The sequence below is a fragment of the Podarcis raffonei genome, chromosome 1 (genome assembly GCF_027172205.1).
Source record: "Podarcis raffonei isolate rPodRaf1 chromosome 1, rPodRaf1.pri, whole genome shotgun sequence".
In the NCBI taxonomy this organism is placed as follows: Eukaryota; Metazoa; Chordata; class Lepidosauria; order Squamata; family Lacertidae; genus Podarcis; species Podarcis raffonei.
This window is the reverse complement of record NC_070602.1, coordinates 106,093,592-106,116,439: the sequence shown is the minus strand read 5'-3', so window position 1 is coordinate 106,116,439 and position 22,848 is coordinate 106,093,592. Positions and strand designations below refer to the sequence as shown.

The window sequence follows — 22,848 nt, the reverse complement described above, 5'->3', positions numbered from 1 at the left end:
AAAAATATTGTCCTATATTACCCGGAGATGACAAACCTCCGGCAGGCTGCGCGCTAATTGGGTAGGAAATTGACAAGGAATGCAATATTTGGCACGTGCGTTAGACTGGGAGACCTTGCATCCTTCTCTCCACACCACCGGAGCCCCAGCAACAGGCGTGAAATGACGAGGTGGGGGCCGGAGAGAGCAAGGAAGGCGACATCCTGGGGGGGGGATGCTATTCCACCAACACCCTCCTTGGCCGCGTTGAAAAGGAAGCAGCGGTGACATCACCGCGCTCGCCAACTCTCTCCCCCCCCCGCCTCAGTTTCCGCCTTCCAGTCGGAGGCGTGTCGCGAGGCCGCAGGTGAGCCGGCGTTCCAGACACGGAGGCGGCGGGGGCGTGGAATTCCCCCTGCGTCGCGCGCGCGCACGTGACCTTCCCGGGCCACAACGTTGTTGTTGTGCTCCGTCAGCTACAAGCTCGCGCAGGCTGCAAGAGGAAGACGCGGAGCCCTCGGCGCAGCCGCAAGACAAGAGGTAAGGAAAATGGGAGAGCGGGCGGGAGAAGGGAGCGGGGCAACCTCCAACCGCCGCCACCGAAGGCTCAAGTTTGAAAAGGCGGCTGGCTGCGCGCGCGGCGTAATGACGGGGAGCAGCGTGGGGTGTGTTGGGGGGGGGGGAGAAGCCTGGCGTCGTTTGCGCAGGCGTCGCCTCTTTGATTCCCCTCAGAGTAGTTAGGGGGCGTTAGGCAAGCGTTGCCTCACTCTCGTCTTCTCCGCCCCCCATTGCCAGGGAGAGGGGGAGCCGGAGGTTTGCGCCTCAGAGTCTCGGGGAGGGGGCTCCTCTCAAACGGATGGCTGTTTTGAGCCCTCTCAAAGCCTGGCCAGTCAGGCTCCAGGTGTGGGGGGTTTTTTTGGGGGGGTGCGCGGTAATGTTTCTATTGGGGTCTCGCCGCTGACTGATACATACACTGAATATAAAGAAGTTGATTTGAGTATCAGCGCGCGTCGCAGGTGCTCAAGGTTGGTGAGAACAAATAGCCAGTTCGCATAAAGCACGCTTGTTAAGGAGCTCAAAATGTAGAATGAAAAAAAAAACGCATATGAAATGAGGACACTAGTAAAGCTTTACCACAACCGGCACAAAGTTTTGTCGCTTGAGATTGTGACAAGTGGAAATCATAGGCTGCAGTCCTGGCCCCACTTATCCCCACGGAATTCAGTAGGATTTCCTTCTGAGTAGATAGGGTTAGGATTGGGCTGTAAAAAAGTTGCCCATCAGCAGTTAAAACCCGGACAGCAGGTTGAAGGGGAACAGTCTTCCCCCACTGTGGTGGGATGTGTATTTCTGCTTGAATTGTAATGTATTTCTAAATTTTCATCCATCCATACAAACTATCATATGCACAATATATGGAACTCAGTACTATCTTTTTGTCTTTTTCTCTCCGTGGTATATGGAAATAACCTTCCAAAGTTACCTTTAATGTAAGGTTACCCGGGACAGTCCCTGGATTTACAAATCAGTCTCTGACAAAATCCTATCATTCCTACTGAAGTTGAAGAGTGTCCCCGAATTGGGGGAAAAAATCTGGCTCCTGTAACATAACGGAGGAGGAGGCAGGCTTAGGTGCCATGCAGTGCAATCCTAAGTATGTTTACACAACAGTTAAGTTCTCAGAGTTCCAATTGATTTACCTCCTGGCTAGCAAGTTTTCTTAGTTAGCTTCAAGACTTACGTACTTTGTCAACATGCATAGGACTGGGCTTAAAAAACTTTACTCACAGGTGAAGTTCTTTAAATGGTAGGTAGATGCAAATGATTCTATATGGATCATAGCTGAAACCTAGTCAGTATTCATGATCAGGTGGTCTGATAAGTACTCATCAGAGTTTGGTATTCTGGTTTTCAAGTTCGATGGTATTACTGTGCCATCTAAATAATTGTTGATAAATGACTGTACAATTTCATCAGACATACAAGACATGTGGAACACATGATGAGTATATGTACAACTGGGTAAGGAACATGAGCCATAATTTGTTTTGAATGTTTATTCTATTTTTATTATTCCAGCAAGGCTTCTGTAACTAGATTTTAACAACATACCAGAAGAATCCAAGCCAGTATTTAATAATTATTTAAGAAGTGTGTGTACTTCAGCTGCTTAGAGGATTCCATTTATTGTCACAGGTATTGAAAATTAAAGCTGTTCTTTTTTTGTTACTGTTCATTATTTTAGACTCTTTTAAAATAAAAATTGTAGAATTGTGTATAGCCATAACTTCAATTCTACTTGCAGCATTCCTGTAAAGTGACTCAATATTATTCCCACTTCTACAAATACGGAACTGAGAGAAGACCTGGTTATTTTTAGACAGTACCATTAAGGAATGTAAGTGGGAGGGGCTCACCTGATTAAACACTCTTTTGTACAGAAAAAGGGGTGGGGGGACTAGTATGTGAGGAAGAAGGCTGGGTAGGCAAGAATCCTTTTCCTTTGAGTCTAGGTTTTTATGTGGAAGGATTTTGGTGTAGATGCAGCAGTTAATCATGGCACATCTCACTCAGAATGAGAAATTGGCTTGAGGAAGAACAGTTCAGCTTCTGCCAAAAACTATATTATTCATGTTACTGTCTGTTATGGTTGAATTTAATGTAAATAATCATGTCCTTAATGAAGTCTTTAATTACATAATTCTACACTGTTTCAATGTAAAGGCAATTTATTTTGATGGAGACAAAATTACAGAAAATGGGGGGAGGGGTGGACACAGTCGTTAATTATGTATCATTTCCAGGCTAAAAAATAAATAGTCAATACTGATCATATTCACATGCCTAATATGTGTTCCTGACCACAAACATGCAGACTGCTGCAATTTCTGCTCCTTTGTCTGCTTAGAGTGGAATTTTCTGCTATCCCTATACATGATACAAAATGAGGAGGAACGCAAGCAAATTCAGTTACCAGCTCTTGAAATTTCATACTCTCAGCAATACGATCTGATCTAGGCAGGTAGTACAAATGCATAACCCAGCAGCCCTTAGATCAGTGTTTCCCAAACTTGGGTCTCCAGCTGTTTTTTAAAAGTTCAATTCCCATCATCCCTGATCACTGGTACTGCTAGCTAGGGATGATGGGGGTTGTAGTCCAAAAAAGCTAGAGACCCAAGTTTGGGAAACACTGCCTTAGATAGATCCAGAGTGTTCTTTCCTTCTGTTCTGTAATCTCATGGCAACTGGAAGTTGGAGCTGAATGTTTTTTTCCTGGAGGGGAAAGTAAATTGCTTTCAGCTGCTCCTTCTCTGCTTGATAAATGGGACCCAGCTGGTCTTCCTTTTGCTGTGGTGTTCCTCCTTGGAGGCAGGTGGTATCAGCGGCCTATGGATAGGGCAGGAGTGAGTTTCTTTTCTGCACTGCAGTCCCAAGAACAAGGGTGTCTTTGCAAATAAATATTCTGCATTGGTGACAGTGTCTACATTTAGGAAATACGATTTATCCTGTACACCTTTTGGAGTCACATGTTCAAGATTCCTTGGGCTGTAAAATACAATTTTTAAAGTGGTTTGTATCTTCATCTTTTTGAATTTTTTGTGGTAAAGATAAATATTTACCTTCTAATCATAATGTCTGATAATAAAAGGGAACATAATCTAGACATTTATGAATGCTTATAACTTTTTCTTCTTTATTTCAGGTCACTTTATATGACCAAATGGTGAAGTTAATTTGCACCTTGACAGATCATAGTGATGATGTCAACTACTGTGCCTTCTCTTCTTCTTACTTGGCTACATGTTCCCTGGATAAATCTATCCGTCTGTATTCTTTAAGCAGTTTTGATGAACTTCCTTACTCACCACTAAGAGGCCACACATACGCTGTTCACTGCTGCTGCTTCTCTCCTTTTGGAAACCTTTTAGCTTCATGTTCTACGGATGGCAACACAGTTCTGTGGGAAACTCAAAATGGACTGAAACTGGCAGTGCTGGAGCACCCCTGTAGGCATCCTGTAAGAATTTGTCGATTTTCCCCTAATTCCACGTACTTGGTTTCAGGAGCTGCTGATGGAAGTGTAAATCTTTGGAATGTTCAGTCTTTTAAAGTATACCGGTGAGTACGTCAGGCCCCAGTAACTGGAAAAGGAGTAGCTAACCTGTGGCCTTCCAGATGTTGCTGGACTACAACTCTTTTCAGCCACAGCCAGCTTAGGCAATGGTTAGGGATGATGCACACTGTAGTCCAACAACATCTGGAGGGTCAGAGGTGAGTCACCCCTGAACTTGACAGACATCACACAAATTTTACATTCTTAAAGTACTTTTAGATACATCTCTGTCTTTGGAAGAAGCCATTAGGCTTTATACTACAGTCGTAAAGATGAAGTAGATATAATTTCTGTTGTTAATAAAAATGGTGATAACTTATTTTCCTTAAATAGCAATTTAGATATCCGCTACCAGAACAATTACAATAAGCATCCAATTGTGTTTATTGATGAGACACTGAAATTCACAGAGCAACAGGTTTTGGTTTTTTTGTGAGGGCTAGCAGAGCCAGAACTTGGGAAAGTGTTTCTAATTTTTAGCACCAGTTTGATGTAGTTATTATTAATATGTTAGGTGTAAGTTCTGTATAGATCCAAAAACCATCTCTGATTCCTTGGTATCCCCCTCAGCTGCTTTCATACTATACTGTCTTGTAATTTGTTTCTAAAGCCACAAGTCTCAGTACCTTCTGGTGCTTATGGGTCCCATTAAAATATAAATTGCTAGAAATTCTGCATTTTGGAATAATGCATTTATGTAGTTGGCATTTAGCTCGAATCTGTTTTTATTACGCAAAGAATGATATTAAAGAATGATCAGCTCTCTTCTATAGCTCATGTGATTCAGTGGTCTTGTTTAGATATGATGATAAACCTTGGTTCAGCATTATGAGAACAAACCACAGTAAGCCTCACACTTGCATGCTTCCTTCTTCTCTTCTGATGCACTTCCAAATAAGAATTAGGAAGTTTTCCCTTTTGTTTAGATTAACCACAACTTGCTATGTTACCTGACTCCTTAGTTAGTCTTAGGTATGATTTCTTGAAAGAGGACAATTTCAAACCATAGTTTATAAAGTTGGCTTGTCTCATTTAGCTGTAGCCAGGATTAAACAGTCTAGGGAACAGACAACATGCTAAATTGGTTGATTTAAAACTGAAGTTGAAGCTTCCAAAGTCCTTCCAGCTCTACCTGAGAAGGAGAGAAGAAAGGTGAAGCAAGCTCAAGGCTAAGTGAAGCTCATTCTTGTAATACTAAATCATAGTTTAATGTTGCAGCTAAACACAGCCATACCCTGCTGCAAGTAAATAGACAACAGGCAGGTCTTGATATTTTGTAGTCAGATGATTTATCTGTGCATTTATAGTATATTTGTAGGTGCATGAGGTGCCAGCAAAATTGCTTTGCATTAGATTGTTTATATTCTCCATTTCAGAATTGGTTTAATTCATGCTTATCTTACTTTATCAGGCTTGTAATATTTTATGTGATTTGCACTTCCAAAGTTCATGATCCTTTATTCTTGTCTTTCAGATCTGGCAGTGTTAAAGATGGCTCTTTGGTAGCCTGTGCATTTGCTCCTGATGCAAGTTTCTTTGTGACTGGATCATCATGTGGAGATTTAACTGTTTGGGATGAGACAATGAAGTGCTTGTATAATGAGAAAGCTCATGATCTTGGAGTCACCTGCTGTGACTTTTCTTCAAAGCTGGCTTCTGGTTAGTTAACTTGCTATTTAAATAAATCCTTTTAATATATTTTCTCTCCTCCAGCCCTACGTCTCATGCAAATTGGTTTTGTCATCGAGGCCTGTAGTATTGGTGCTTCAGATTTCCCCCCTTTCTCTTCAGTTGCCCTTTTTCTAGGCATGATAATGGGGGTAGGCAGGAGATGTCTGGGAAGCTCTGGAGAACTGGCATAGAACTGGACCATCTAGGCTCTGTGTGAAAGAATGTGATAAGGAGAATTAATCTAAGAATTTACGGAATTTCTCATAGTGCTCAAGTTTAGTGTCCTCTATCTCAACATTAATGTTGCAGTCCTCTGGTTCCTGGGAGAGCATCCCAGAAGCCAGCGAATCCATTGGATCTCTCTGTGTCTCTGAGGCTGGAGAGAGATGTCTCCCACCAAAGAGGGAGATCAAACACAGGATATCTCTTCTGTGAGAATGCAGAAAGTTCAGCAGTCAGTTCCTATTTGGTATTGCATCTTAGACATTGGGGAGAGTGGGGATGTGAAGAGGAGGCAATTTGAGGGCATGCCAGAAGACCTCTCACTCCCCCAACATGCTCCTGGAACTAGGGACAAATTATGCCAGTTCTGTAGCTGGCACAGTTTAGATTCCAATGAGAAGGGAATTGCTTTAAGGGGGCGGGGGAGGAACAGAATAAAAAAGGGGGAAATGCTGCTGCCCTTTCTGCCCTACTGGCATGAGCCCAGCATGGCATAGGAAAGGTGATTCATCATATTTTGTTCTCCCTGCAACCCCATTTTAGATTGCTCTCCCTGATTGCAGTCTTATGTAGGCATGCTTGGGAGTAAGGCCCACTGAACTTACTTCTGAGAGGTGTGTGTTTGTGTTGTAAGGCTGCAACATTGTATACTAGTATATTGAGGTTAAGTTACACAAGAGTACAGAAGCGGCATCTCCTGACACTGGAATCTTTTGTGTACCTTTGTGGTATTAATAACATATTGAAATTCATGATTGCTAGAACCTTTCCTTTATTTTTTATTGAAATACTCTTCTGTGAAAGAATACCATCTGCCATATTTAAAAAAAATGCTGCAAACTGTAGTGCCGTGATAGAACTTGAAGTTAATGCAGGAATAAGTTGACTTGAATCTTGCTTGGTCTGTTTTGTTTTTTAGTTGGAATTTTCACCAATGTGTTTTATATTTACAAACACTTATTTTAACCATAACTTACCTGTATTAAGTGATCCTGAATCTACTCATGTTTAAGACTATAGTAAGTGTCATTCTGGGGTTTGGGCAATGTGAGGGGTAGCACAGAGGATTAGGTTAATAAATCAAAGAACCTAGGAAAAGAGAGAGAGAAGAATTCAGAGATTTAACTATACTAGAGAACAGGCATAGGCAAACTTGGCCCTCCAGACATTTTGAGACTACAATTCCCATCATCCCTGACTACTGGTCCTGTTATCTAGGGGTGATGGGAGTTGTAGTCCCAAAAAACATCTGGAGGGCCGAGTTTACCTATGCCTGCTAGAGAGGGTGGGTGATGGAGAAACTCTTCAAGTGTTCATTGTGAGCCAGGGTTTCAGGGATTAGAGTGGATACCAACCTTCTTGGGGCTTTTTTAAAATAAACAACAGGTACTGTGCCCAGTCTGTACACAAAAAAGTATGGTGCAATCTGGATTCTCCTTGAATACTCCTTAATACTCAGTGTAAAGTTTAGCTGAAAGGGGACAACACAAAGTTGTGTGTACCCTTTTAGAAGCCTTACAAAAACAAACACTGAGATGAGGCATTGGCATAGAAAAGTGTGGATGTAAGGATGCCTGTGGTTGCAACATCCTGGAAATCTTAAAGGTTCTGTTTTCTGTAGTGGATGTTACGTAGAACAAAGCAATAGAAAATCATAAACTCTAGGATGTTTAAGATATTTTAAGGTGAATTCCTTAATCTCCCATCTGATTTGAACCTTGAGAACGCTTCATTAGTTTCTACTTCAATATTCATACTATTACTGTTTTAAAATGTTGGCAGTTTATCATGGGATCTAACATAGAAATTGAACTTACTATAAGTGAAGTTTGCATATATCCTGTTTTAGATCATATTGAAATGGTAAATTGGTGTAAAGCGGACCCTGTCTAGATTACACCCCCTTCTCCTTCTGGTTGGGAAGACTGGAGACAGTGCTTTTATATGCCAATGAAATGAATCTGCCTGTTCTCAAGGCATTGGATCAGGTTGCTGCCTGACCCAGCTCTGAGCAACTACTTTTGTGTGTGATGCATAAATGGTGAGGAAAGGAATAAGCCTCCGCTCATCATGTGTTGTAGTCCTAATGCAAATTGCTCCCCTCACCCAGGATTGAATAAAAGTATTATTCGATCTAGTTTGGCCCTCGGTCTCATTGCATCTGGGGGATATACTTCCAGGTAGTTTGCATCAGATTTCAGCTTTGATATTCTGTTATTTTACAAAGGATTGCTTTTGTCATCGTGTAAAGTTTTATAGTTCTTATAATCTAAAATAATGCAAATAGAATTGTTGGCATATTTACCAGTTATTAATTTCATAAATGCAGTGGTTATCAATGTGCTAAAAACATATAAGGTGTTATTCAAGTAAATAAATGCACAAGCGGAATGACATCTGCTTGTGCAATGGGACTTCCCCCTCTTCCCTGCATGCACACTGTGTACCACCCTCAAATCTGCGCCAGAGAGTTGGAAACCCCAGAACATATCCAGACCCCCTAGTGTTCCTATTTTCCAGGGACAGTCCCGGATTTACATGTCCCGCTTTTCCTTAGGACATCCCTATTTTCATCAGAGAAATGCTTGTGGGTATAGAGTTATGCGACCCCCAAGCCAAGAAGATAAGTAACTATGCAATCTTTAGAAGACATCTGAAGACAGCCCTGTATAGAGAAGTTTTTTTAATGTTTAATGCATTATTATGTTTTTATATATGTTGGAAACTGCCCAGAGCGGCTGGGGCAACCCAGTCAGATGGGTGGGATGATGATGATGATGATGATGATGATGATAATAATAATAATAATAATAATAATAATAATAATAATAATAATAATTAATAATAAATTATTTATTATTTAATAGGGCATTCCTATTTTCATCAGGGAAATGTTGGAGGATATGCATATCTAGGGAGAGGAGAAGGGGGGAAAGTTCTATTGTGTGAGTGGAAGTTGCGCAAAATACTACTTAGAATACAACCCACAAAACTGAACTTCTATTTAAACTTTTGATTCAAAGTAATACGAAGATAATTCTTTTATATTATTTTCAATTTAGACAGTTTCCCCATAGTATTTAAATTATGTTAAGTACATATTCTATCCACTATCTTTCCTAGAAGATGAATATTTTAATTGCTTTAAAATACTATTTGGGAAACTATAGTAAGTCTGCAATTGTAATGGCAGTGCAAATCCTGCTCTGCTACTGAAGAGGGAGGCCATTCAACAGAAAGGCATTTATGCTACATGATGTCCCCCAGTTCATCCACAGAAAGCTCTGAAGGCCTAGATATACTACCATCAGGTTTCTGGTGGTGGTGGTGGTAGTGGAGGAGGGGCAGCCTTGGATCTGCGTAATCCAGCACCCACTGACATGAACATGATTGGCATGAAACCATGGTACAGCTCTAGAACTGTAGTTTATTTCCTTCCAATTGGTACCATATCCATTTGACTGCTCTCTAAGTCAGTTAAATTATCTTTATCATGTTTCATTATATTTGTTTGAAGACTTGTGTTGTAAATATATGATTTATTATTTTTATTGTAGCTAAGAATCCCTGTATAATAATAGACAGATTTATTCGAGACAATTTTCTCTTGGATCTCCATTTTCTGTTGATAGGAATTTCTTGCTTTTTGCTTGACGTGTATACAGTCATTATATATATTTTTGCCTTTGATTTTGACAGTGATGCACTCACTAGAGATGTGTTTTTCTCACCTTTTGGGAAAACTACTAAAAGCTATTCTTCATTTTTCCATCTTGCCAGCTACAGCAAATCTTCTCCTTTCCCTGCAGTTGTTTACTAATTGGCTTTTTAGAATTTAATGTGTTCTATAAATAAAACTTCTTTTCATGTCAAATGTGTTGTGGTTCACTTGTGAAACCGTGTTTTGTTTATGGTCAAATATCCTCTGAAAAAATCAGAAGTGAAGAAAGGGTGGGTTGCAAATTGATTCCAGAAGTGACAAGAAAATCTGCAGAATAGGGCTAGTCACAGCAATTTGAGTACTGATAATGAAAAGTGTGCATAATATAGCCTAAACACCCCAGTTTTAGCTGCTTTCTAATTTGTTTTGGAGCTAAGAGTTATTTCCCATGGGGGATTACTGGAATGAAGTCTGTTTGCATTACAGACTTTCTGAGGAATATTTAAAAATAAACGGTAATCTCTCTCTAGTTGCAACTCTGTACAAATTCCTGGGATATTTTAACCTACAGAGGTGATTCCCATCCCAGCACACTAAAACTACTGAGTGGTACCCAACTAAGTTTTACTCAGAGGAGGATCATTGAAATTAATGAACGTGACCAAGGAAGTCTGTTACCGTATTTTTCGCACTATAGGACGCACTTTTCCCCCTCCAAAAATGAAGGAGAAATGTGTGTGCGTCCTATGGGCGAATGCAGGCTTTCGCTGAAGCCTGGAGAGCCCCACCGCCAGCCCCACAAGCTCGGGGGACAGCGGGGAGGTGGAACGCCGCTATCCCGCTGTCCCCCGACTTGGTTAGAAGGCTGGCGGGGGGGAGAAGCCTGGTCCTCCCCGTCGCCAGCCCCGCAAACTCGGGGGACAGCAGGAGAGGCATAGCGCGCCTTTCCCGCTGTCCCCCGACTTGGTTAGAAGGCTGGTGGGGGGGAGAAGCCTGCTCCTCCCCGTCGCCAGCCCCACAAATTCGGGGGACAGCGGGAGAGGCGCAGCGCGCCATCCCGTTGTCTCCCGACATGGTTTGGAGGCTGGCGGAGGGCTTCCTCCTCCCCCAGCCCCGCAAGCTCCCAGAGCGATGCCAAAGCTGTGCGCAGCTTCGGCATGGCTCTGGGTCCCGTTCTGGGGGAGGGGGAAGCTCGGGCTTCCCCCGCCCCAGCCCCGCGCCTGGGGGGGGGAAATAATTTTTTCCCCTTTATTCCCCCCCCCCCCAATCTAGGTGCGTCCTATGGACCAGTGCGTCCTATAGTGCGAAAAATACGGTAATTTCAACTGGTCTACTCCGAATCAACCTTAGTTGAATGCCACTCATTGTGTGCTCCATACCTATTTTTCTACAGTAGCTATAGGGCTATTGCAATAACCCATTGCTGTTAGGCAGCTCTGCTTTCCTTCCAGGCAATCCTCCCAGTTGATGGCAGTGCTCAGTTGCACTGGTCTCTGTAACTTCAAATTCTCAGAAACTGTAGGAATCATGCCTATATAGAACCAAGCCTCATTAAAACTAGAAGGTATTTCTAAGTGACAATGGTTAGGATTCGGGTGAATGACATCTCTTTGTTCCTTACCACTTACTACTTGTTCTGTGCAATGTCAATAGTGTATGTGTGGGGGCTGGGAAGTTATATGGGTGAAGTTTCTGAAGATATGCTGAGCCCATATGATTATGGGCAAGCAGTTGGTATGACTTGAATTGGGCACAACAAAGGAACTCTCCATATTCTCCATACAGATTACCACCCTTTGCATCGTCATATACAATTTTCTAAGAGCATGCTTTTATTTGACTACAGACTTTAGGGTCATAGTAATGGTACATATATACAGAAGTTTTAGAACATATTTTTTATTAATACCTAGGAAACATTTTAAAGAAATTCTAATTGTGTATGTCCAATTTACATGTAGACATTTTTTTAAAAAATGAAATCTTGCTTGCTTTGCTATGTTTCTAATACATTTTTTTAAAAAACATATTTTTAATCAGGTAATAAGCAAGATGTTAACTATTTCCTAATGGCATCTTCTGGTCAGGACAGCACAATTAAAATATGGCTTATTTCACTCGCTGATCATACAGGTATGTATAATAATGATAACAATAATATTAATCTTCTTACACTAAATTGCTAGCTTTCATACTGTTTTGCTTTTAAATTGTTTTCTGCTCAAACAGTAAGAAATATTCAGTTAACAAAAAATATCAGTTTAACATGCTGTGTTATGGGATTTCCATGTTCACTCAAGCGCCAAAATGCTGGGAAATTACTGCAATTAAGGGCCATGCCATTAGGCAACATTGATATGGTATGGTATCCTGTGGTTAGTTCTAGCTTCACCACAGACTTGCATCTCAGTAGCTGACCTGAGTTACAAATTTGTCTGTCTGAATGGAATAGATGCATGCCGTCAATGCAAATGAAGCTAACATTCCTAGTTACAAGTATCCAACTGGCAACCAGTACCATCCACATAGAATGAGAGCACTGGAAGGGACCTTGAAGGACATCTAGTCCGACTCCCTGCTTAGTGTAGGGTAGCCACAGGTGACTTTGGCTCTGTAATTAGAGTTATGATGGAGGCTACTATACGCACAAAGCAAAAAGGAAAGAAAGGGCACTTCCCAAACAATGGAAAGTCACTTTCTAGTGAACAATGAGTGCCCTAGGAGCAATTGAAGCACTGACTGGGAGTAGTTGGATGGAACTGAGGTGTGACTCGGTGTCTGAAGCCCTGCTTCTCATTCCAGCAAGTGGAGGGGGGGGCAGCCATATTATGCTCCTCTCCAGGAAACAAGCTGGCTTTGGGTTCAGCAGCTCCATTGCTTCCCCCATAATGTCCCATTTGGGGGTCTTACTGTGATTGATTACTGCCACACTTTTAGTGGGTACAGCAGGGGCCTCTATGTTGGTGGAGCCCACTCCCCAATTCATCCAGCATGGATTGCAGGTTACATTTCTGGCTGTTTACCTGGAAAAAAACCAATGCTAAGTATACATTTCCTTAAGTAAAGGGAGTTTGCTTCTACTGTATTCAACACCCTTCCACTGTAGCCACAGCGCTCAGGGCAGCTTACAGTGATATAAAGGTACAAAATAATACCATACACCGAAAGCAGTAAGAAGCAATGAAAACAGTAAAATAGGGACAGCAGGTTAAAAACATGGAGGTCTTTTCTAAAGCTGTGTGTTAATGCTGCACCGTGTACAATGACTGATGGAGTAGCATAATAGTCATTGTTCAGTGCACGATGTCTATTCTGTTGTTTCATATTGTATGAAGATAATTTGAGTCTAAAAAGCTTTCTTCAATATGTTTTCATATATTAAAACAGCTTTTTATATGTTGCATAAACATTAGATTTATAGCATGTGTATAACCATGGTTTACGTATAAAAGCATGCTGAAAAGCATAAATCTTGTCATAACACAGTGGAAAGCAGGAAGTTCTTGAAGCAAAGATTTGAATGGCTTTGTGCAATATAGTGAAACACATTCAGCTAAACAAAGGATTGTTTGGGTTGTTGCTAATGTAGCTTTGCAATCTGCCCCATATATCCCATACGTTCCTGCTTTCTTTTCTTCCAGCATACTGAAATGTACCATGCTCTGCAAATATTTGCATATTGTTAATATTCTGATAGCACAATATGATTTTCATACCATAAAACTGGGTGTCTTGTGGCTTTAAAACATGAAGCAATAAAATATTCCACAGTAATTTAGTGAACAGTGTTAGTAGTTTCTAGAATTGCAATGTGGGAGACTATTAAATTTTACTGTTTTGAGACCTTTGATGTGGACTTTTACAGTGTTTTCCCCTAGAAATAAATACCTGAATATTGTATATTCCTCAGTCTTTAAACTATGGATACAGTGAAATAAATATTGTTCCAAGCAAAACCACTGTAATAGTAAAACCCACTTGAGTGAATCTTTGTATGCTCTGTGATACTGTGGAAACTTGTGAGACCTTAGTCACAAATAATGGCCTTTACAATTTGTTTAGCTACCTTTTTAATGGAAAATGTGAAGTGTTACAGGCATAATAATGCTCTCGCATGTCTTCTGGATATGTCATATTTCCTTAGGCGATGAACATGCCCCCTCTCTGTGTGTACTAACCCAGCCCTAGAGCTTGCTAATGTACCTCAGCCATTAATTCTGGAGAATTAAATAAGAGAATTTTTGTTAATGAGGAATCATCATTTTAGGTTCCTGCTAGCATTTTCCCTATGGTGTGGGGTTAGACTGCCAATCCAGCACATATGCGTGCCTCTATTTGTTCCTTCTGTCATAGGGGTGTCAGATCCTTTTGGGTGAATGAAATCTGGTATTAAAGTTGGAATAAAAGGCTGCCTTCTTAAAATGTACTGTTTCCTTCCTAGAGGGGAGACTTGTTGCTTGTCCAGGTATGTGGGTCGAGACACAGAACATAGCCAAGCTGTCATAATTTTAAGTAGTTTCATATTGAAAGGCCGGGTGAATGGTAGTATCAAATGACAACCTTTCCAAACTTGAATTAAAAAATTATGTTCATTTTTAAATGTATAGGCATTGAACTGAAATGTAAATATACATTAAAAGGACACACTGCCCCAGTTCTGGCTTGTGCATTTTCCTGCGATGGACAGATTTTAGTCTCTGGGTAAGAATATTTGTTTCATTTTTATGATTCAGTTTTACATTCGCTGTGCTCTGTTTACTTGTTTTCTTAGTTTATTTGTGTCTGTAATTATATAGAAGCTTCCTATATAATTTAAAATCCATTCCAAATTAATGAAGATGGGCCTATATATGATGTCATAATGGCTACAGTATCACTTTATGAAAATGTAGGGATCTGCATGGTGTCCCTGAGCGCAGTTCGTTTTAACGTGCCACATTTTCAGGACATACACTATTTAAAATAATGGAACTTGCCATTCTCAATGTGTAGCATTTATACTGCCCTCACAACCCACAATGGGCCAATTCCCCTACATTTTTTAATAGGTTTGTAAGCTATACATATACATACAAATGCCACATTTTTTCTGGAGCTAAAGGCCACATTTGCACGTCACACTTAAAATACGTTGTGTTGGATGCAGTCTCAGACTCATGCGCTCCCCCCGCCCATCTGCAATTGAAAGGAGGAATTTAGAAGTGGATCCACAGTTGTGGTTAGCAGTAACTTTGGTTAATTTCAACAAGCTATCTTCGAAGTTGACTTGTTTAATATTAACCATAATGTTAACCACAGTTGATTGCTCTGGACAACATGGCAAACCACAATGAAACAAAAGCGAAAACAAAAAGCTGCTAAACTCTCAGTCATGGGAGTGGGGAGGGCTGTTGCTCTTGCACATCATGCAAAACTGAAATTTAGTGAAACGTGAATTCAGTCAACCTTGCTGCTTGAGCTACATGGGGTGATATTTGCCTTAAGCAAATTTTTCGAGCTGTAGGTAGTGGATTCTTTAACAAATCACATTCATTCATGATGAAACATCATTCTCTATGCAGTAGTTCTGCACACGGTGAATTCCTATTATGAGACATTCTGTAGTATATTGAGTTGCTTTTGCCAAAATTTGGAACACAGACAGCTCTTTCACTACTCCTCTTCAACTGAGGATTAGGTCAAAGCTATCCAGAATATAAGGCTAAATGTGAAGCTGAATAGGCAAAAGCATTTGGGAAATGTTGCTTTGTGTAGCAGAGGTGATTATGCTTTGCTGATACTCAGTTGGATCCTTAAGGCATTGGCATTTAGAACAGCTTGCTCCCAACACCGTTCTTATTCTATCAGCCTTTTTTCATTTTCTTGAAGTTTCAAAGGAAGACAGAACTCCATATGTTAGCGTAAGGTGAAAAAACCTGAATCACTGTCTTGAGTACCACAGTGAGTTCTAATATGAGTGCTAGCATTGCAACTTACTGAGTTGGTAGACGTAAAAGCTGCATATAAAACTGCTGCTTATTTCTGTTGCAAGGCAAATGTTGCTGTATTTCATTTACATTTCTCTTACATATACACAATTTAATTTATTTCTTCCTAGATCTGTGGACAAAACTGTAATGATTTTTGAAACTGTAAGTATGTAAGATATTAATCATAATTTTGCAAGAATAGCAATGTAGTAAAGGAATTGTGAGCTTTTTCAGTGGTGCAGGACTTCTTGCAATTATATAGAGGCTTTACTCTTGGAGACAAAACAGGGCATAAGGTTGGACTGTTAACATATTTTTATTATTTTGAGAAGCTAAGCAAACATAATAAAATGTTTAAATTACAGTAATAGCTCACTGTCTTGTGTACATCTTAAAGTCAACATAGTAAATGGTGCTATTGTGCACCAGCGTATCAACCTCTGAAAATTATCAGTATGTAATTTCAGGTTTTTATTTCATAATTTTGTTTGAACCTGAACAATAAATATGCTAAAGGCACTTCTTGTAATAACCTTGACCCAAAGAAATTCAAGTGAGGCACCTGATTTTTTCATGTGCTTTCCGTGGAGCTGGGCTCCCAAGTATCTTCTAATCCAATCAACACTTGGAAAGATTGAGTTGGAGAAGGAAATAACTCTTTTTTTTTTTTACTAGTTCACATGTCACATTAAACCATAATTTTAAACTTTTACTGCCTTGCTGTGGACATAACAAGCTAGAGTCTTGGGTTATTGTGTTGTCTGACCCTGGGCTCATGGTTTAGAATCAGAATTGGAGAGAAACAAACAATGAGTAGCAATTAAGATTTGGTCTTAATTGGGAATATGACCCTAGCACCCAGCAATTCAATTATGCTGGGATCTGCTTCACCAGTGCATTCCTTTGCTGAGAATATGGTGGCAAAGCAGATCCCTGCAGCCAGGTGCATTAAACTGGTGAGTGGAGGGTTCAATTCTGCTGGGTGCTGCTTCACTAGCATGTTCTCTATGGGGAAAAGCAGACCACTTTCCCCACAGGCCAACTTTGACAGTTAGGTGGGACTACCCATCTATCAGTCACCTGATGCCATCATAGCATCAGATGATTGACAAATGGGAGACCGCCTATCAAAGTTGATCTCTGTGGGTTAGAGGGAGATAAAAATTTGGCTTGCCTGGTCAAAAATGTTTCCCACACTTGTTTTAGAGGGTATGTTCATTAGTCTGTTACAGAAATAATGTTGGGCATATGTAGCAACTTAGATTCACAGATTTATTGTGCCGTAAACCTTTATGGTTAAAAAATATGTGAAGGCATCACTTAGGGAGGTATATGTCCTATGTTTCTTTTGGGAACTGAATCTTGTGACTTCTGAAAATACTGCTTAGAGATACTATTTTTATTAAGAGGAAGGTAATTGTTATAAAACAATGTTAGATATGTTTGTGAAGGGTAGCATCTAGTGGCCAAGTATGCTAACCACAAGGTCTTTATTCTGTAGCATAATTCTATTAATGTTCCAGTTCCTGCTTTTTCTCATGTGTGGCTAAATTCTAGATAAATAATCTTCAGTGATAAAATAAAATAAAATGTTAAGTGATCAGTTCATCTGTAATATTAAGTGGTAGAATTCTTAAGTGGGAAAATGAGGGATGTATATGCATTTATAAAAATTTTATTCTGCCACAGCTAATTATTCTATTGTAATTTCAGGAAAATTGTTCAGACTACCTTGTCCTTAGTTGTAAACATCTGTAAATACATTCCTTACATCTGTCCTTTTGGGACTGTGAAACTTTCAGTAGACATTTTCCAGTAGAAATTTAGATTATTGGTTATAGTTGTATTTTTGTTTGTCTTAACATACACAATATTTTGTTGTTGGCAGAACACTGGGAACATCTTACACATTTTGACTCAGCATACCAGGTAGGATATTAGCATAACAGTTTTCATTATATTAGCCAAGGGGAATAGTTAAAAATGTGGAGGGAGGAATGTTAAGGTATATAGAATTGCACATATGGTTGATTTGAATATGTTATTATTGATTATGTATACCCAATGTATCAGCTGCCTGGGGCGGGGAGGATTTCACTGTTTGTTTCACTGTGTTTTGGTGATTGGTAAAAAAATAAAAAAAATTAAAAAATGTGTTATGTAAAATGTGAAATATATCTAACAAGCTACTTTTGTTTCTAGATATGTTACAACTTGTGCCTTTGCGCCAGATATGCCACTATTTGCTACGGGGTCAATGGATAAATCTGTGAACATCTGGCAGTTTGAACCAAAGCAACATCTGAAAGGTTAGTAAAGGAATGCTTTTGTCGTGTGCTTTATAAACTTTACATCACCATTTGTTAATATACAATCTATATGAAATGTGAATAAACTTATATTGAGTCAGATAATTGGTCCATCTTGACTAGACTACTTTGGCTGGCAATGGCTTTCCAAAGTCTCAAGACAGGTCTTTTCCATGGTGCTGAAGTCCAAGAAATGTAGATTGCAGAAAATCCTTATAAATGTTAAATAAATTACCAATGCAATTCAAGTATAACTGTAATGCGTTATATGTAGGGCTGCCTCTGAAGGAGGTTTGGAAACTTCAGCTTGTGCAGAATTCAGCGGCCAGGTTGCTCACTGGAGCAAGACAGTTTGAGCATATTACTCCGATCCAAGTTCGACTCCACTGGCTATCAGTTAGTTTCTGGGCCCAATTCAAAGTGCTGGTTTTGACCTTAGATGGCTGAGGGCTGCAATACCTCAATGAGCACCTTTCCCCATATGAACGTACCCAGCTCCTGAGATCATCTTCTGAGGCCCTTCTTCATGTGCCTCCTCAAGAGGTATGGAGGGTGGCAACACAAGAACGGGCCTTCTCTGCAGCGGCTCCCCATCTGTGGAATGCTCTCCCCAGGGAAGTTTGTCTGGTGCCTTCATTATACACCTTTAGGCGCCAGGCAGAAACGTTCCTTTTTAACCAGGCCTTGATTTGATTTAACCAGGTTGATTTGATTCACATCCTATGCCCTTTTAAAATAAAGCAGCATTTGTCTTCTAACAAGTCAAGGACACTATGTAACACTTTCTAAAACGTGTAAATGTACACTGAGAGTCAAGTTTAGAGCAATGTTTAAAGGCTGGGCTGTTTCACCTGAAATATGTTCTTCTTGTATAAAATCTTCCTTTGATTTGCTCCAGAAAGGTCAGCAATAGAGGAGCCAAAGACATTTGCAGAGAGCTGGTCAGAAGAAGAGGTTTCATCTTGGCTATGCACACATGGCTTACAAGACGTAGTTGGGATTTTCAAAAGGAACAACATCGATGGGAAAGAACTTCTTAATCTTACAAAAGAGAGCTTGGCTGATGATTTAAAAATTGGTAAGACTGTTAAAATAAATATTTGTTAATACTTTTAAGATTTTTGTGCTAGCCTTCCCCAACATAGTGCCCTGCAGATGCTGTTGGACTCTAACTCTCAGGGCTAGTAGTCAGGGATGGTGGGAGTTGTAGTCCAAAATATCTGGAGGGAACCAGGTTGATTAATGCTGTTTATTCATCTTGTGAATATCACTCTTGAAAAAATATTTGGCAGTACTAGAGATAACATATATTTTCACACTACTGCATACTATAATTTCACGTTAACATGAGATCTCAAAAAAGAGAAAAAAAGTTTTTTCTCCTCTCTTTAAAAAATATGCCAAGGAATCAATCCTGCACAATAACTCTGTGCTGTGCTAGCCATGTGGGGTTATTTTATTTAGTAAATTTGTATTGCAGTAGTGGTTTGACTCTATTAAGCCCAAGTACACAAATTCACAGCCCAATTCATACGTTTAGTGCTTTTTGTAAAAAGAGGCAGAGCTGTTTGGCTCTGCTCTTCCTCTCGTCCAGTGGTTCTCAACCTGTGGGTCCCCAGATGTTGCTGGACTACAACTCCCATCATCCCTGAGCTCTGGCCTTGCTAGCTAGGGGTGATGGGAGCTGTGGTTCAATAACATCTGGGGACCCACAGGTTGAGAAAGGCTGCTGTAGTCAATAAAGGCAACAACTGTTTTAGGTGTGTTCAATGCATGTGCTCATTGCCACAACCTGGAAGTGGCCAGAAAAGGGGATGAGGCTGGCTTACACGTGCTCCACTGATGTGCGTGTGGGTCGGGAATGCAACCCCTGCACAAAACAGTTGTTGCCTGGTTTCCGGTGGCTCTGTTCTTGAAATGACCATATAAACTGATCTTATCCAGGCTGTAGTATTAGAAACTGATTCAAATAAATGAGCACAGAGCTCAAAGTCAGGAGGCTTTTAGCTTCTTCATGAACCTAGGAGTTCATTCCCTCTATTCTCTTTTTCCGAGTCAATGTAAATAGTTTTGCTTTAAATGGCCTACTACTAAGTGAGATTGTCTGAAGAACTAGGAATTTTTTCCCTTTCCCTAATTTCATGTGAGTGGCAAGGAGTGGGGTGGTGATGGGAGAAACCAAGGCAAGGTGGGGTAGCAGAAAGAGAGGAAAGGAGGTACAGTGGTACCTCGAGTTACAAACACCTCAGGTTACAAACTCCGCTAACCTGGAAGAGTTACCGAGTTGAGAATTTTGCCCCAGGATGAGAATGAAAATCGTGTACCGGCGGCGCAGCAGCAGCAAGAGGCCCCATTAGCGAAAGCACACCTCTAGTTAAGAACAGTTTCAGGTTAAGAACGGACCTCTGGAACGCATTAAGTTAGTAACTAGAGGTACCACTATAGTAGAAAAGGAACGGCGCCACCTTTATGGCTCCAACCCTGCATACATTCAGCTTTGGTCTTGCCCACTGCGATCATGCAGACTCCCATCAGATTACCACCAAGGGAGTATGGCTATTGACAAGCGGGGAGGAGAATGTTGTCCACTCAACTTAGAAGAATGGAAGATATATATATATTGAGGACCATTCCTCATATACACACTGAGTTCAACATGGTTTGTATATGCAGCAGTGAGCTACAGCTGACTGCATGTTTGTAGTATTAGATCTGTATTTTCAAACACCCTTTTGTCTCTAGAGTGTTCAAGGAACATTCTCCAGTCTTGTGGCCCGTAAGTTTCATCTTACTCTGCAGCATATGATTTGTTTTGCTTGCTTGTATAACCTGTTTTGAATCAGGTTCCTTTGTCATATTCTACTTTAAGAACTGTTCTTCGATTTCCACTCTTTAAGTTTTATGAAGTAGATTAAATTATGCGTGGAGAATTATGCCATAGGGTACAGCCTTCCTCAACCTGTTGTCCTCCACATGTTGTTGGACTACAACTTCCCTTGGCCCCAACCAGCAAGGGACAGCTAGATGGGACAGGGGATGGGCCTATATGATTGCAAGTTGCTTTCACTTCTACTGTGCCGTGAACATGAGGGTGGTGGCACAAGTTAGCAGACTGTTCTAATGTGCCCTTTTCTTCAGTGCTATAACTGTATGTGTGTACATAGCCTTTCAATGGTCTTGCTTATCTCTCTGGTTTTTGCTCTGCCTAGTAGTGGTGGCACAGCCACTGCCTGAGTGGGAAGCACAAAGTTGTTTGAGTGAATGATCTCATTAGCCTTTAAAATTCACTATTAATCCTTACCTTCTTTCTGTATGTCACCCAAAAGTTGGAACCCATAAAAAATTACATGCTGTATCAAACTTTTTTTAAGAAGTGGAAGAGGAATTGCTTTTGTGTGCATTTATTTATTCAAGGAGGCCAAAAGTTTCCAAGCTTATCAGTTGAAACTAATAAGATAATGCTGATAGTTGGCTTATATGAAAATTAAAAGCAGTGAGACTGAAGATGAAGTCCCTAGCTGGGCTGCCCTCTAGCGTACACACTACCACTGTGGAAAAATCAACATAATAGCTTGTTGCCTGAGTACTAGGACTTTTAATGACACCACTGAGAACTAATTATAAGCTACAAATAAGAAAATAATAGATGTGGCAGAGCATATCATAATGAGACGAGTTATGTGATGTACTGGGTAAACAAAATTTAAAATATTTTAGTTAGCAGAACTCACTGTCCTCCATAATTCATACAATATTAACATAATAAGACAATAGCAGATATTACTTAATGGACTTTCCCATAATGTGATAAATACAGTGTAGAATGTATCACAGGAAGATACAGATATAGGCACATATTTATATGTGTGTGTGTTGGGAATGGTGTTCTGCCCAACCAGATGCTTAATGAAGTATCCAATTAATTAAGTTCTACCCCACATGAAAAAGCTATTGTTATAGCGTAAATTATTTGTTTTAAATCACATATATGCCACCTTCCACATTCCAAAGTGGTTTACAAAACAACAACAATATAATATAGACAGCCATAAGCATTAGGCAGTCTCCTCTGTGGACTCTAGTGGTGTTTGGAAATTAGCAGAGTTGTGCAGACCATCTGCCTCCTGGCTTTATGGTAGAGCAGGACACGTGCTGCTGTCTCAGGTGCTCCCTGAGCTCATCTAATGACAAGATGCTGTGGATAAACTAAAAGCTAAAATTCATGTGTGGTCTAACCTGCCTAGAAGGTGCACCATATTAGCTTAGTTAACTTTATTTATAAGAAAAAGTATATACCGCTTGTAAAAAGACCTCTAAGTGGTTTACAAAAATATTAAGCATTAAATATCTGTTTTAAACCATTTAACAAGAATTCTAAAGATGTTCAAAAGATTCTTAAAATCAACAGTATATAGAGATAAAACATGTGTAACTTCTACATGTTTGGCTAGGCTCGTCCTGTTACATTAGTTTTTTCTTTCTTAATTGAAAAGGTGACCAGCAGATGGTTTACATAGCATTTCATTAGTCTGTTTGATTGTTTTTGACACTTCTTTGGAACAATTTTTTATTACCAGGCAAATAGAACCAGCCTCTCTTCTAAGCTAATTGCCATGTAACTACATAAACATTAGTTAAATTAGGACAGCAAAGGCCATGGAAATAAAATACAGGATTTTCATATTCATTCAAATTCAATGTGGTTACACATTAGAATTAAGAAAAGGTATGTTAATACACCCACCAGCCACTATCTCTACCTCCTTCTACCTGTTGTTTTCTTTCTTTCTAAAACATCACTAGAATATTAATTCCTGTACAAACATAGTTAATGAGTCCAGCTGCTCTTCTTTTGCACATGTGAAGGAGAATCCACATAGAAAGTAATACAAGGTTCAAATAATAATGATTGTGGTGGGGCAT

At 40.1% G+C, this 22,848-nt stretch overlaps 1 protein-coding gene across 8 annotated transcripts in view; it reads left to right on the top strand.

The window, feature by feature from the left end:
* Positions 1-306: 306 nt before the first annotated feature.
* Positions 307-22,848, top strand: part of WDSUB1 (WD repeat, sterile alpha motif and U-box domain containing 1) — a 43,240-nt gene continuing 20,698 nt past the window's right edge. For 4 of the 8 annotated variants that reach the window (XM_053407647.1, XM_053407620.1, XM_053407629.1 and 1 more), the window contains exons 1-10: positions 307-519; positions 2,059-2,175; positions 3,683-4,098; positions 5,568-5,752; positions 11,688-11,780; positions 14,255-14,348; positions 15,745-15,778; positions 17,505-17,545; positions 17,819-17,925; positions 18,824-19,003. In XM_053407647.1, coding sequence (XP_053263622.1) covers positions 3,701-4,098; positions 5,568-5,752; positions 11,688-11,780; positions 14,255-14,348; positions 15,745-15,778; positions 17,505-17,545; positions 17,819-17,925; positions 18,824-19,003 — 1,132 coding nt within the window. In that variant the 5' untranslated portion in view covers positions 307-519; positions 2,059-2,175; positions 3,683-3,700. Of the gene's footprint in view, positions 520-657; positions 881-927; positions 1,005-2,058; positions 2,176-3,682; positions 4,099-5,567; positions 5,753-11,687; positions 11,781-14,254; positions 14,349-15,744; positions 15,779-17,504; positions 17,546-17,818; positions 17,926-18,823; positions 19,004-22,848 lie in introns of those variants that run through there. The other 4 variants (XM_053407612.1, XM_053407639.1, XM_053407657.1 and 1 more) reach the window with 4 other exon arrangements.